At 44.6% G+C, this 15702-nt stretch overlaps 1 protein-coding gene across 1 annotated transcript in view; it reads right to left on the bottom strand.

Annotated features, from left to right (window-relative positions):
• The window catches only part of tmtc2b (transmembrane O-mannosyltransferase targeting cadherins 2b), an 89307-nt gene that overhangs the window by 26720 nt on the left and 46885 nt on the right, over positions 1-15702 (bottom strand). Inside the window, exon 3 of the mRNA XM_030096114.1 lies at positions 1009-1843. Within this exon, the coding sequence (XP_029951974.1) occupies positions 1009-1843 (835 nt within the window). The remainder of the gene's footprint in view (positions 1-1008; positions 1844-15702) is intronic.

The following is a 15702-nucleotide window of genomic DNA, read 5'->3' as shown; positions in this document are numbered from 1 at the left end:
AAAATATTAAATTCCTCATATTCACATAAGCAAATAGGCACAGAAACAAGCCGGCCTTCCTTCATTCACCTGGCTGTACATCTGGACGTGTGTTTGGCTAACAGAATGTATTAGACTTTGTGATTAAGATGAATATTGTGTATTATTTTGAAAAATCATTTTAGGTAAAACTGCTGTGTTTGCATGTGCATGCATTTATATTTATCAGTGTTGTGAGTGTTTAAATCTCTTCATGCACAAACGATAAATCCTTTCTTGGTGCAACAAAAATCCTTTCCCATGAGAAGGCACTAAGACTGCACTAGACTGAGGTCAGGCTGAAGGTTGATATGTGGGTAATCATGCGTTAAAATATTTGCAGGAAATAAATGTAAAACAAAATGTGATTTGTGAAAACAGTATATATTTGTGTGCAACTGTGCTTTTGTTTCCATCCTTTGTGGCCTTCAACGCCTGAGAAACAGAGATGATGTACTTTGATGGGTGTTTTGGGACGTTGTTGTTTTACTTAACGTGATGGTACGCTGGCTACATTAATGAATGGGCCCCACAGGTGTGTGTGTGTGTGTGTATGTGTGTGTCTTTAGAGACCTCTTTTCATTCTTACTGAATGTGATTTGGGGACACTGCTGCTGCAGCGCTGCAGTGCTCAGCTGATGGTGGTCTGCCAACACAAACAGCTGTCACGCCTCAGCTCCGCAGCAGAATCTGAGAGGGAATATTTAGCCATCCCAACACGTCCTCCTGTTGTTCCGTCAGGCCCTGACCTCCTTTCTTTCTTGTCCGCTGCATGAAGAATTTGGCTGCTGAGGGGACCGTGTCCCCGATGACCTTAAATGTGATTACTGACTGAAAGGTGCCCTTCTAAATTAGTTATTTAATGTCTTACATGATGTGTGATCACACGTCCAATCACTGAAGACTTGGTCAGTTCATTCTCATTAGCAGGTGATGAGAGGCATGGCTAAAGCACACAGACTGTAGCAGTTAGCTTAAGTTGAGCCTTACCTTTAGCAGGATTGACATAAATCCCTGACTTGTAGAGCATCTCCTCATTCTGCCAGTCCCGGTTCCTCAAAACAGTTTTGACGCCAAAAATCAGAACCAGGGTTGCAGCGAGGTACACCATAACTGTCCTGGTGGACCTGCGCCGCAGTCGGACGTACAGCGATCTCATCCCCGCCGCAACCAGCAGGCAGAAGCCCATGCTGGGGATGTACAGTACTCTCTCCGCGATGACGAATCCCACATAGAAGAACAGGTTGGTGGCGGGCAGGAAGGGGATGGCCAGCAGGCCGAGAGAGAACACCACCACGTTTTCCGTGGTGGGCAGTGGAGTCCTGCTCTCGTAGTGCTTTTTGATGCCGTTCTGCGCCCCGACCGCGTGACCGTCCGTGTGGGAGTTGTTCATGTGTTCGTGGTAATTGTGTCCATTACTGCTTCCATTTCTTCCGTTGGTGTAATGATGCGCTTTCCCGTTAGCATCTTTAGCCTTGGACGTGTGGTTCGTCCTCAGGCCGAACCAAGCCAGGAGCAGCAACCCAACGTAGAAGACCGCCGTGTGGACGTTCCTGCAGTCGGCCAGGCTCCTGATCAGAGGCAGGGCGTCCATCGACCAATCAAAGCTGAGCGTGTCCGGGCACAGGAGCAGCCAGAGGTTCACGGCAGGAAGGTGGAGGAAGGTCAGAGTCCTGGTGAGGAGCGAGGGGGAGTCTGCGGCTGGGTTGTCGGAGTTGGAGAAGTTGGGGGGTTTGTTGCCCATCCAGTAGAAGCGGCAGGCCAACAGGACGACTCCCCAGGCGCCCAGCAAGAAGACGTTCAGCAGCAGGTGGATATTCTTCCTCTGAAAGACAAAAAGAGCTGCCGTCACACACAGGAAGAAAAAAAAAAACTGCAGAGAAGAATACACCGCCAAACTCATTCTCTTAATGGTTGTGATATTTATGACTCTTGGCGGCGTTGTATTAGTTTTGATGGAGACTCGGAGCTGGAAATTGATCAAAAGGATCATCTCATCTTACATCACCTCAGCTTTAAGGACTGAGAAGGTAAATTCAAGGCCACAGCAGCAGGGTTGCGTAATGCCAGTGGGAACAGAATAGTTATAACTCTGATATGTGTTTAATCAAGTTTAGATTTCAGTCTTTGAGAACTTTTTTAAAGCCTGTGAAAAGGAACAAATAGGTTTTGTTCGTCACATTTAACACTGAGACAAAAAGAACCCTATTAACTTTTATTACAGCCAGAATCTCCACACTGAATCAATTCATTGATTCTTTTCAATAAAGGTGACCTTAAATCATGCGTATTATTTTCTTCCTGACTCCGCGGCCTCCATGGACATCAACACAAACACTGCTATACAAACTCCAGTCACATAGTCTTGATATTAAACACTTTTCCGAATGTGTGGATATGAAGTTATGAAATATTTATGGAGTGTTTGGTTGTTTAACGCCGTGCTGGCAAAGCAGAATAATGACTGGATATATTATCCCAGGACCAACTGGCCTTTCTTGTGATTTAATCTTGGAAATATGACTTAAAATACATCGGCAAGGGCATGCTAATGAAAAATGGAAAATATAGCCTACCAAACACTAACTGTGGCCTGATGGTCTCTGCTTTTAGTTTCAGCTCTTTCAATCTGTTTTGCCACTTGCTATTAGTTAAAGCAGAACCCAGGGCGACACCCCGCATTACCTCCATTCTAATGGATACGATCGTTCTGCAGTTCCACGCGCCAAAGGGCACGAGTCTCATGTCTCATCTGCGATCATAAACATCACGTCACCCCCGCTTTGGGGGGTTCTATTGATTTCCTGGTCTGTCTGTTGTCATTTACAGATTGTATCTTTGAGGCGCGGCTTCGGTAACCTCTGGGGACAGCCGCTGCCTGCTAATGATCACAGCAAATGCAAAGAGCTGCAGCCAGACATTTAGGCGAAACACGGGAGAGACAACACCATGAAGATAATCTGCAAACAGAAAAATGTCCCGGTACACAATGTTAAAAGAGATAAATACTGGTTTGTGGCTAAAGCAGAATATTGTGAAGCTAAAGAGCTAAATTGCAGTAGTCCTACCATCTTCTGAAAATATCACTGGCAGAAAGAAGGGGGGGAAAAACCACGAGCATAAGGTCAGCTCTGTCAAAACCTTCAGGAGAGACCTGATCTCTGTTAGAATACGCCGGGATCCACCACGGTTGAAGAAGCCGTTCATCCTGCTGGCCACTAAAGGTCATCGTCTCAATCTCGATCACCGTTTCTCACCAAACTCAGTCAACCCAGAAACTGTAATTGTCAGCTTGCAGTGGAAACAACACGGTAAAATAGCACGAAGACGTTACGATATAGGAGAAATTACCGCCAGACACTGAAGGATAAACATACAATCAAGTCATTTTCAGGGCCTTAATGGATGAACCACTTTAACCAGACGACCATATTCAGACTACTCTGACCTCGTTTTGAACATTTCTTTAAACCAAAATACCACAGCGAGACAACTAAGCACAAAACATTAGAAGTGACGCCAAACAATTCACTTTATTCACTAACATCAGCAAGGATGAACCAGAAAACAGTGGAATCAGAACATGGCTTTGAAATGTGATTGATAACAGGGTCACACATCACGAATGCAGTCATTACTCAGTGCCTGCTGACGGAGGTGTGCACACAACCAAAACACGCTGATGGAGACATGAAATAATTGTCTCGCATCAATAATAAGCCTTCAGGGCGTTATAATTGTATTCTTGCTTGCGGTAGGTTAATGGTCCTGCGGTCTGTTGTCTCACTTCAGCATCTTACACACAAAAAGAAAACACGGCATTCAAATTCAGTCCTGCACAGATGAAATGCAACACATGAATTAAGAGTTTAAATGTTGCCGGTAAGCAGAAACGGAGCCAAGCCAACGGTTTCGCTGCGTTTCCAGTAATTTCAGCGAAGTAAACTGACCTGCTGCTGGCTTGATATTTATGGAACAGACTTAAGGATAAATCTTTTCAAGTAACTCTGGAACAAGGCCCAAAATGTCAAATTCATTTAATCTTGGTGTTGTAATTCATGCAGTAGCCTATAAGACGTGGAGATCATGAATTATTAGGTCTGAAGTAAAAGCCGCCGATTCGTCTTCTATCCTGTTTTGTTCGATTTAAGGTCACTGGAGGCTGAATTCAATCCCAGCCTATAACAAGGTAGACCCCAGATTAATCACAAATTAGTATTCTTTCTGTGAATCGACCACCATGCAGCTCTCCAACATACATTTCAAACCATAATCCATCTTATAGTGCACCATCAAAACCATGAAGAACCATATCTGAACTGGATGTCATTGAAAATTTGGTTTTTGTGACATAAATATTCAAAAAGTCAGTCGAGCTACTGGAGAAACGTCAGTGTAGCTTCCTGAGAATATCAGCATACTCATGAAACTCCAGTCGCTTCTGTCTGCAGAGCACATTTCAGAGCTATCACGTGAACTTTACATGAACCTGGAGGGTGAATGAACGGCCGGACGGTCGTCGTCCTCTTCAAATTTCCCCAAGTGAAAGTCTGGGACTTTGAAGAAATCCTGAAATTACAGAGGAGCTGCAGCCCCTGTTCAGTCCAGAAACCCATCGGAGGGATGAAGTGGACTGAAGTGGTCCGTGAGGCCCGGGGGCTACACTCCGTGTAGATTTTACCAGGGAGGCTCGCTGAGCAGTGTTAATACGCTGCAACCGCGGCTTCAGGAAGATCCAGCTCGGATTTATGAGGATCTCAGATTGGCTCGTAGGTCCAGCACGAGCTTACAAGACACTGCGGCACTGTTAACTTAAAGCACTCTACAGGATCTGCAACAAAGGCTCATATATTATTATTTTTTTCTTTAGGGAGGGAAAGAACAGATCATTCAAAATGTCGAGCTGTACGGACAGGAAACCGTGTCTGATTCCCAACCAGAACACACTCCTCATCTCCTCACAGAGCCTTTCAGTGTTTCTCATGACTGATTCATGCCATCTTCTTAAATCTGCAAACCATTTCTGTCCCCGCTGTGACGAGACCACCGTCTGCAGGGCGGCCAGTTGGCATGCCTGTTTGTGTTTTTGGGTGTGTGTGTGTGTGTATGTGTGTGTCTCTCTAAAGGCCTGAAAGTGCTGCTGCTGCTGCGCGATACCCTGGAACCGCTCCCACACACACTCATTTAAACCTGGCGCTGCGACAAAAAGATATGTCATCCTGACTCTTCCCAGACGCAGCACACACACTCAGACAGCACCACCTTAACCACATCCATATGTCCACACACACTGGACTGGGGCGGCGCTTTCATTTACATTCTTGCGCTGCACTTGCACGTTGATATTTCCCTTTTTTTTTTTTTTCCTGCTTCTTCTTCAATGCACGATAAAGTACTTGGGTCGTCGTACAAACATTAAAAAAATATCTTTGATGGATCTTCATTACACATTCGTAATCCCACAGCTCCTCCTCTTGGCCTACTTTACAAATCCACCCAGACTTTTGAAGTAAAATAAAGGTGAAGGCAAAAAAATATATATGTGGGTAAACACGACATTAAGAATGTCTCTGGAGCTCGTCTGGAGGATACATTACATGGGGGCACCGTGGATTCTTGTCTATTATATCTTGAATAAACAAACGTGTGAATCCTCCATCATGTGCCTCTGGTTAAACAGTCTGCCTTTCAAAAGTTTAATTACCAGCCGGGCTGCAGCTCCCGAGGTGCCATAGTTCCATTATACACAAAAACCAAGGCGTTCCAGCTTTGTGTGCTTTGTCAATAATCCAGTTTAGTCTGAAATAAGTGGTTTAGCGCCACCCCTGAGGAGGCATGAGGGCAGTGGGTTTTCCTTTTTTTTCCCTCTTTTCTTTTGTGTTTCAGGCGCAATCAGTTCAGAACTGAAACAATTTAGGCATTATAAGGCGGGCATGTGAATAAAATATCCTTGGAGATTAAATGCAAAACAGGCCAATTACAGAATCCCTATTTGTGCCTGTTCCTGCCTTTTTTCCCCTCCACACTTTGATTAGCTTAATTTGACTGAGGAGAAATCTCAATCTCAGAAGTTTTTTTTTTTTTTTCGGAGACGTTAGCTCAGATGTGGTGAAATAAAATGGCAAGGGCTCACAGAGAAATTCAATTAATTAGTTTCGAGAAAACATTCTATTCTGGAGCTGCACCCGGGCCCGTTTTTGCATAATTGGCCGACGCACGCCATACCATTTTTCAGGAGCGCCTTAAGAACGATCCATCACATGTCGCTTTTAACTAGCCCATCAAACCGCCGCGCCGTGACTGCGGCTCACACTCCGACGAGCACCTCGCTGAAAGAAGTGGCATGTCTGACCTATCCCCTCCTCTTCATCATTACTGAGATCAATTGTCTGCAGAAGGCCTTTCATCAAGATCCTGCCTCACATTGATATACTTGTAATGGAAGTGAAAATGAGCTCCGGCTACCATTCAGAGAGCATGTCCGCCTTCAAACACACACACACGCACACACACACACACACACACACTTCACATTTGTCGACGAATGCCAGATTGCCTTAAAAAGTCTGCATAAATCTCTCAGATGGATGGAAATACTCGACTTGTGTCCTCTCGCCTTTCCTGGATCTACTAATCAAGCCTGTGGTTGGCGCTCTACAATTTTCCATTTAGCTTCTTTCGTTCTCTCTTTCTTATCAGCTCCAGCTGCTGTGTTCCTTTTCTGGCTGATGGTAAAGCACCTTTGGGTGTGAAGATGTGATTGTTAGCCTGAAAAACAAGATAAGAGCCTGACTATTCACTTCCTAGCGGTGTTTTATAGATCACGGAGAGCTGGCTCACGTTACGAATGTTTCAGCACACAAAGGCTGCAAACTGTTGCGTTTAGTTTTACCTGGTGTAAGACAATATGTTCAAACAAGTTGACTGTTTTGTGGAGAAATATCAGGCGTTAAATGGATATGAGTGATGTTATTTGGGTTTATTGGAGTCTATGGGTCATATAAACTCTTCTTTTCTTCCATTTATGTTGTTTCATTAATCGTCAAATATGTTTTTAAATCTGGAAATGCCAATAAATCCAGATACTATTCCCATGCATTTGTGGGATGAGCAGTGGAGCTGAGTATGTGGTTTGCTCACGTCAACAATCTGTCTAATCCTCTCTGCCAATGCCAACAGTTTGTCTTTGCTGTTCGGTCTTGTTTGGTGTTGTTTACCGAACTGGATGATTCAAATCTGAAGACAGTTTAACAAACAGGAGCCTGGTAATCTGCGGAGGAACCACAAACGACAACAACAGCCTGGCACTTCCTCCTCATGGCGGCCGGCAGCCTGCTCCGCTTCCTTCAACGTGCCGGCCAATGTGGCTGTGTTGACCATAAACAGTCTGCCAGGTACCAGGAGCTCCACACGAGAGGTAATGACAACAGCACAGAGAAGCTGTTTGTGATTTACGGCGAAGATCGTCATGACTGGGATCCTCATTCTCTGCTCTGATACTCATCCCGCAAATCTGGCACAAGTTGAAGACTAGATGTGTTGGTTTATACGGAGGGTATCTCAGAGTATAGCTGCTACAGGAGTCTGGTGAGCCAGCGCCGGACTGAGAGCCACATGCTGCGAGAGGTTATGAAGCCAAACCTCACAGTGGACCTTAGTCAAACTGCTTGTGATCAAAGCTTTTAACCCCCATGAACCCATCAGAGAACTCCCAGAGTCAGCTGGGCGGGCTGCACACAGACGCTGCAGGATTTACCTCAGGAACAGCAAAGCAATGAAAACCAGACAGGTGATGTGTGCGAGATTAAAATGCAATCACACCGACTGCCAGATATTAGAGGGCGAATGCGTGTCGGTCCCAGCAGGGATTTGTGTGAAACCAGGAGAGAAGCGAGGGGAAGAAAGGAGCAAGATACCAAAAGGCAACAAACAACAATGTAGAAAGTCATTTTGGATCAAAGGTATTGAGAAGTTACACTCTCACTTTCGAGCAGCCTATCTCTGAAGGTCTGCTCTGAGTGGAGAAAACAGGCTGCTGGAATCGAACCGTATGAAGAAAGCAAATATATCTGAGCAAGAAAATGTCTGACCCAGACGCGGTGAAAGCTGCCAGCTCATGCTCTCTTGGTCAGCTTTTATTGACTGAAATCACTGAACCGACACAAGATCCATTTCTCTCACCGCCTTCCAGCTCCACTCTGCCTCCGTGAACACACTTATTTTAAGGATCCGCATGCAGGTTGTGCTGCAGAACCCAGACGACCCCGGCTCAGGGGGTCACCAAGTGTGTTTCTCTCTCCATACCGTGATCAGACAACACTTATATTATCATCAGCGGTCATCAGATGTCAACACAATCACTCAGCCAAGGCGTATCTCTACCAGAGTGGATGAAATCTGAACATCTCATCGAGAGTAAAAGGAGAAGTGTGTTGTAGGTTGTTAAGGGGTGAGGTGAGGGAGGAACTTAAACATCGAGCATAAATAGAAACTCAACGGAAAGACTCAGAATTTGCCAAATTTGCAGCGGTCTCTGAAATCCGAGTTGAGAAAAAGCGACAGTAAAAAGTACAACTTCTGGCTCGGTTTTTTTTGAAAGTCAAACCAGTCCGTCGCCTTTAACCACCTCCAACTCCTGCACCGAGCCGGAGCGGTCTGTTTCTGCAACTCCTCCGACATTTTTGGAAATGCTTCTTCTGGGTCGCAAAGCCACAACAAGGTCACACATCACATTCCATCAAGCAGAGAGAACCAAACATAAAACAACACAGACTTGGTCTTCATTAGTATTCAGAGCTAACTAGATCCATATTTTAAAAAACCAGAAGGCTCAGGCAGACCAAACAATAAGGATATAATGACAATGGAAAACACTGGTCGAAGAAAACCCTTAAGTTTTCAGAGGAGACATTTATTGAGTGAAACCACAGTAATGGCTTGAAAAATAAACCGACTGGTCCTCATTTCTGCTCGCTCGTTTCCCATATTTATTTGTACAGCGAGGGCCAACTAGACCGTGTGACCACCACTCCACCGCTGCGACAGGACGCCGAGTCCAGCTCCGGCGAAAAGCGGGACGGAAGCGGTTCTCCGTGCCGCTCAAGGACTCTAAAAGGCCTGGTGAATGGAAACATGTCTGTGAGGCGTGTCGCCGGTCGTGTCCAGGCTGGGTCTGTCGTGCGCTCGCCTGGATTCTCAGTCATAACTAAGCCATTGGGAAATCGGCGCCGCTGCGTTGCCAGGCTTCGAGATGCTAGAAGCTCCTGCAGTGCAGGGATGAATGACACCCAGCTGGAGCAAAGGTCCGGCGCCGAGCAGATGGACTGTCAGAGGGACGTCGTATGCTACACGCAGGGAAAAAAAGAGAAAAAACCGATGCTGATTGCATTCTTCCTCCTCTCCACCACTTTTTGAAAATAGCCCTCTTGTGTGTCATTTTACAGCTGACCACCACGGTGACGGCACGCTGTTTATACTGGCTCGTAATGAGCATGGGAAGCTGACTAAATGTACAATCAGCGGGTGACTCGCCGGGCGAGACGATGATAAACGGCAGATCGGAGCCAGGCGAGAAGCGGCGGAGTTCACATTTGAGCGGAATCGGGAACGCTGAACGGTAGCGCGGAACGTTTTGAGATGTGTCTGCATGATGAAAGAGAATAAACACTACGGGCTACGGCGAACACACGGACACGCTCACGGTTTCTGAAATCCAATCTGTTGACATTTAAAACATTCCCAATCGAGCACGGAGCCAGAAATAACTTTTCATGGGAATAGGAGGCGATAATTTGAGAGAGGAGCTAAATTGTAAACAACTCAGTCTATCAGTCTGCGAAGTAGCTTAACAGAACCGTTTAGAATTGAAGCTAAAACAACCGTTTACACGACCAAGCAACACTGAAAATGATGCAGTTTTCCTGTCTGGGTGTTATTTAAATGTAATCAACACACTCAGAAATGCAGAGAACAGTAGGCAGTAAACATTAAAGCTCCTCTAAAACTTTCCTCATGGTTTTCGTCCGCTCGGTATCGGATGTTCATAAGAAATAAAATGTGTCTCCACAAGACGATGACAAACTAAAAGTATAGTTTATTGGCAAAACCCAGCTAAATTCAAGAGTGAACGGCACACACTATGTTCATTGTTATGTGCTATTAATAACCACTTATTAGGATCATAGTATGCATGTGCAGCAGCAGCGTTTCAAAAAAAACTGCACTGACTCCATTTCGTCAATCTATGTATAAAGTCACGATACACACAATGGGGAGATAAAAGCAATATGCTTCTTTCTTATTTCTTTCTTCTTGTATGCACGTACTAAAATTCATACCATTTGATTTTTTTTTTTAATCATTTATTCTGTTTACATAAAGTATAAGTCTGGAACTCTTTAGACCTTCATTGAGCATTTGTGAAGATGTGCTGAGATATAATTAAAAAGACCATTAAAAATGTTGTCTTGTCATAAAATCATTACAGAATCATAAAAGAAACTTAGGAACTGTGAAGACAGTTTATTATGCAGTTATCAGCACGGACAGTAAATCCACGGTCGCTCCTGAAAAAGCTGCTCTGAGGAGATCAAAGCTGAGAGACTCTTATTGTCACAGGAATCTTCCGACTGCAGGTTTCAACACTCGTCTTCTCAGAGACACGAACTCACGCAAGGATAGAATAACTCCACCCTACAGCTCCCTGCCTCCAGATTACTGGTAAATCTGTGGATTGAGAGGAAAAATTCCCAAATGCGCCGGCTCAGAAATCCAGCACCTGTCTGCTCCCTTCTGCTGTTGCACAGCGTTGAGTCACATCCACTTGTTTTCACCGAGAATACACAATGACACAAGTTCCAGTCACTCTCTGCGTCTTGACAAGACGCTGCAGGCTGCAGCTCACAAGAAACAAGGTTTGAACAATGAGTGGGATGATTGAATCATTTCTAGTGTAAATACGACGGGAATTTCCTCTCAGGGATGGAGATCGTTTCCACGGCCTGTGTGTCCGTGTTTACGGCTGGGAGATCGTCTCGTGTGGATTTACTTCAGCGCTGCGGTAATCACTCCCGCCTGTGACAGTAGAGGAATTATAACTGGGCGTAGACCGGAGTCCATTAGTCCACATGCCTGACTGAGCGTTTAAGGACAAAAACTGCAACTCGGCAACTAAACAACAACAAATGGAAAACAATTACGGAGCATTGTCGGGGCAGAAAAACGAGGGGGGAGCAGCTAAAGAGCTCCACATGGCTTCATTAACATGCCCAACAATCTGCGTGCGCTTAATCGCAGTGGGAAATTCAGAGAACCCATCAACGGCACTGAGCTGATGTTAATGAAGCACCGAGGTCAAAGAGCAGCTCTCATGACATGAAAGGGAAGAACGAAAATGACTGAGAGTGAAGTGAGAAGAAAAAGCATCAATATCCTGACGGGACAGTCAAGATTGTGGTAAAATCATGATAATTCAACTTAATTAAAACCGTTGACCTTTATACTCGTCCTTGACTAAAGTGAGTTATATCAATGTCATCCAGCAGCTGTTGGGAAACATTTAACTGAAATCTGTGATCAGTGACAGCCAATCTTTTGATTTTATTGTCGTTAAAAAAGAACATTATTGGCATTTTTCCATTCCTGACACCAGATAATCTTTCAGCTGATTGGCAGTCTGGAGCTTCTGCATGAAATCCGCCTTCTGAAAACTCCAGTCTGACGTCCCGCCAGTCGCTCTGTGACATCTGTCACCGCTCGCCATGTCTTCACGTCGTCTCGTCTCCTGTGCACAGGCTCCCTTGATGCATAACCAGGGTTGTCATTTTTTGTTGCACTTTCCAAACATCTTTCAGCAGCCGAGAAAACTGCTACAGATTACTGCCATGTGGCAACGGTCCTCGGTACATGAGGTCGGTGACATAGTGTGTCCGTCTGCAGTGCTTTAAAGAGGATTGATCACGGAAAACAGGAAAATCTGTGTGTTTTTCTAGTTACAGGTGCAGAAGACTGCAGATGATAGCCCTTAAAGCAGTTCTCAGTGTGCTACTAAGAAATCAAATATGCATACAAACTGTGTTTGCCTTAAACAGAACAGGTAAGCTGCAACACAACTGTGGGATTTTGAACAGTCCAGTAATTACCAAAGAGCACGGAGAATAAGTGACACAGCTCGAGCTATAAACTGAAATCATTGTTGTTGCTCTGAGAACAAAAAGGATCTCCGTTTCTCAATAATGACAAGTAAAACCATATCGTGCATCCCTGACGCTGCCTGGAAAAAAAGCCTTTCTGTGACCCGAAGTTCTAGTAAGAGAGGGAAGTTAAAGGTATTTTCTTGTAAATCATAAGGAAAAAAAAGTATTATTTCTTATTTTCTATCTCAGTTCCCAGATGTGACTGTTAATTATACATCATTAATCACATATGGAAGGAAAAGTGGAAAGAACCAACAGGAAATGAGATGTGAATAAAGAAATAACCTCTAACTGTGACAGAGCAACTTCAATATCAGCATTGATAGGTTACTCTGAAAATCAATCCAAAAACTGACCTGCTTGGTCGATAGTTGGCTATTTTCATTGTCATCTCCCGTGCCTTTGTTGGATGTGTTGTTATACTTATCATGCAGAGTTCAGCATCTCGACACAACGCAGCTCAACACAGTGAGTTCAGAATATATCAGTTTCAGGAGCGAACACACAGATAAACATAGAATTGATATCCTGAGAGAACCTTCTATGACTGATTGATGTCCAGAGTTCATTACTTGCCGCCGTCTGAGGGTGTTTCCTTGTCAGGGCGATCTCTCAGCGAGCCTCCGGTGGCTTATGGGCAGCGACAGGCCATCTAACAGCAGCACTTCACACAGAGGACTGGAAATATGTGGCGCACTCTCTTTCTCACTTTCTGTCCCTCGGCTGCCACATCCATTACCCCCCACCCCCCATCCCCCCACCCCCCCCATCCCCCCCGGAGAACATTTCTCCTCCATCTTGCCTGTACACACACACACACACACACACACACACACACACACACACACACACACACACACACACACACACACACAGAAGCAGGTTCTCTCCATTTCTCTTCGCTCTTTGCAGTAAACAGCCAGTGCGATGAGAGGACCGCTGCTACGAGGTGTAGCGGCTCTTTGTAGCAGCATGCAGGGAGGGGGGGGGGGGGGGGGTCCTGCAGGGGCCTTTCCAGGTAATAGATTGTTCCTCTCTGCCTGCAGCAACACCTGGATATCACAGGGCCGGATGAGAGGATGCAGAACCACCAATAGCTTCTAATTTCCCTTCCTTTCTCTTTTGTGTACAAAGAGGATTTTTCCATTCGGACCCTGAAGGGTTTAAATAAAGGCAGAATGTTGCTGCATGTCAGATTAACGGGTTCAACGTCAACCGAAAGGACATCAGAACCGGCTGGATGGAGGATCCAACGTCCAGCTGTCTGATGAAACATTCAACCAACTCATCCAAACGTAAGATTATATAAGAAGTAAGCACAAAGACTGCGTGAAACTGTTATTATATGTAAATATAATAATGTTTCTGGTGATCATTTCTTTACAGTCTTGAAAGAGTTTTGTTTTTTAAACTTCTTTATTTGCTGAAAGTCTCCAGTTGTAGCTGAATGATTTCAGATGACAGTTTCTTTTTTTCTTTCTGAGGCAATGAAGACGAACCATAAATAGATTTAGTTTGAACCTGAAAACAAAGGCTGCGTCTATATTTCACCTGTGTTGAGGTTTTTCACTTCAGTTTGAAAACATCAATGCATTTTCAATTCTTGGTTGAATTCACAGACGTGAGTCTGCAGTGCTTCTCGGTTAATCGTTGTCTCTTCTGAAAGCTTGATGATTGTGGGAAAACAGACAAACCAACGAGCCAGTTCACATTTCCACCAAGACGTCTGACGCGCGAACCGGAGGGATGGTGAGGGACATCGGTGCTGCGGGACTTTCCTTTTCCAGAGCTGACGGCTTACATAACGCGCCGCGATCGATTCTCACACACTGGCTATAAAAATAACAAATCGCGCTCAGCAAGAGGAGAGACGGAGGACAATGAGAAAGGCTTCAGGTTCATGCAGCAGTTTACATCTGCTTTTCTCCCGAGACGAGGCTTTATTTGTCTCAGGCTTTTTTTTTTTTTTTTTTCCCGCCCTTTCAGTGGGTTTCCACCGTCTCGCAGCAGGCAGTGTCGGGGCCACTGTGCTGGCTGTTGCTGGCAACATGCCTGTCAGGTTCACTTACGCCTGATGGACGGCGTGCTGAAGCAAACCCAGCCCGAGTCACTTCCTGTCACTGCGGCTGCACTCGGCCTCGTTTCACCCCACAGCGAAGACACCCGGGGCTCCCAGACCTGCTCGCTCGTTTGCATGTCCAATTTTTTTCTCCATTTTGCTCGGCTGTGTGCAAGAAGATTTTATATTTCCTCTCAGAAGCAACCGTTTGACCTTCTAAACTAAAATGTAATTTTCTTCAGCTGGAATGAGATGTTTGGGTTTTTGTATTTAAAGAGCAGAGATGAAGGCAGCAGGCTGTTCATTTAGCAAAAACACTGGTAATGAAGGAGCAAACTCGACCTAAAGTAAACAGAATCTGCCTCCAGCACTTCTAAAGCAGTCCATTAGCATTTCACACTATATCACATCTGGGTATTTTGCTGAATTTAATGAATAACAAGTAAATTCCATTTATAACTGCTTCATGCATGAAGCTTGGACACCAGAGCTGTCAGACTTATAGTCGATAGAACGAACCTGCTGAGTTTAGTACTTGTTTTAAAATGTTAAAAAGAGACAGTCAAGTCATTTGATCCATTTTCAGTTGTAAAAATAAAATGGAAATAGGCACGCTACTTTGACATTTCACAGCATTTTGCACCAAGTAGCATTGTTAAGAAAAAAAAAATACTTGCTTTATTTTGTAAATTTCAACTCGTTCATCTGAACAAAAGCAAAGGGAAAAGAGTTGTGGTCATTTACAAGGATTTATGAATTAGCATTTTGTCATTTCACTGGTCCAGACAATGAGAGCTGGCTTCATGTGGCTCATTCACTCTGATCTTTAAACATTTTATCTGAAATATATAAATATACACACATTAAATGGCACGCAGGCTTTGTTTCAAAGAGTTTTTAACACTTTGCATTGTGGGATAGTGGCTGACGTACATTAATCCAGTACATACTGACATTTTTTCAAATTCTTAAAAGATGTACAGGTAATATTGTGCATTAGAGAAACTATAGCGCGTTTGCATGGAGTTTAGTTTGAACACATTGTGTCAACCTGTGGTCATAAGGTGATGGCTGTAAATTCACATTCACTCCATCCATATATTCATACATTCATGCCACCCAGGATAGAACTGTGCTGCATGTGGAACTGAACTAAAACGTGTTTCACACCCCGGTCTTTGAAAATCAAATTATTTGAGTCAATCAACTTATTAAATGGTTCTGCTAATACTGCAAACTACCCCTTCATCAGTTTAGATGTGTATTATCCTTTTGTTTTCCCGGCGATATGTTTGCTATAGGCAGAGCTCTCCAGCCTGAAGGCGGCGGTGTGAATCCCCATGTGGGAGGCAGGTGGGCGAGGGCAGGGGGCACTGGCTGAGCCCACCAGGCCCAATCTATCACCCAGTGACAGCAGCCATTAGAGCATGG

Source organism: Salarias fasciatus, chromosome 7, assembly GCF_902148845.1.
Source record: "Salarias fasciatus chromosome 7, fSalaFa1.1, whole genome shotgun sequence".
Lineage (NCBI taxonomy): Eukaryota > Metazoa > Chordata > Actinopteri > Blenniiformes > Blenniidae > Salarias > Salarias fasciatus.
Note: the sequence above shows the minus strand (reverse complement) of the source record. Positions and strands in the feature narration are given on the sequence as shown.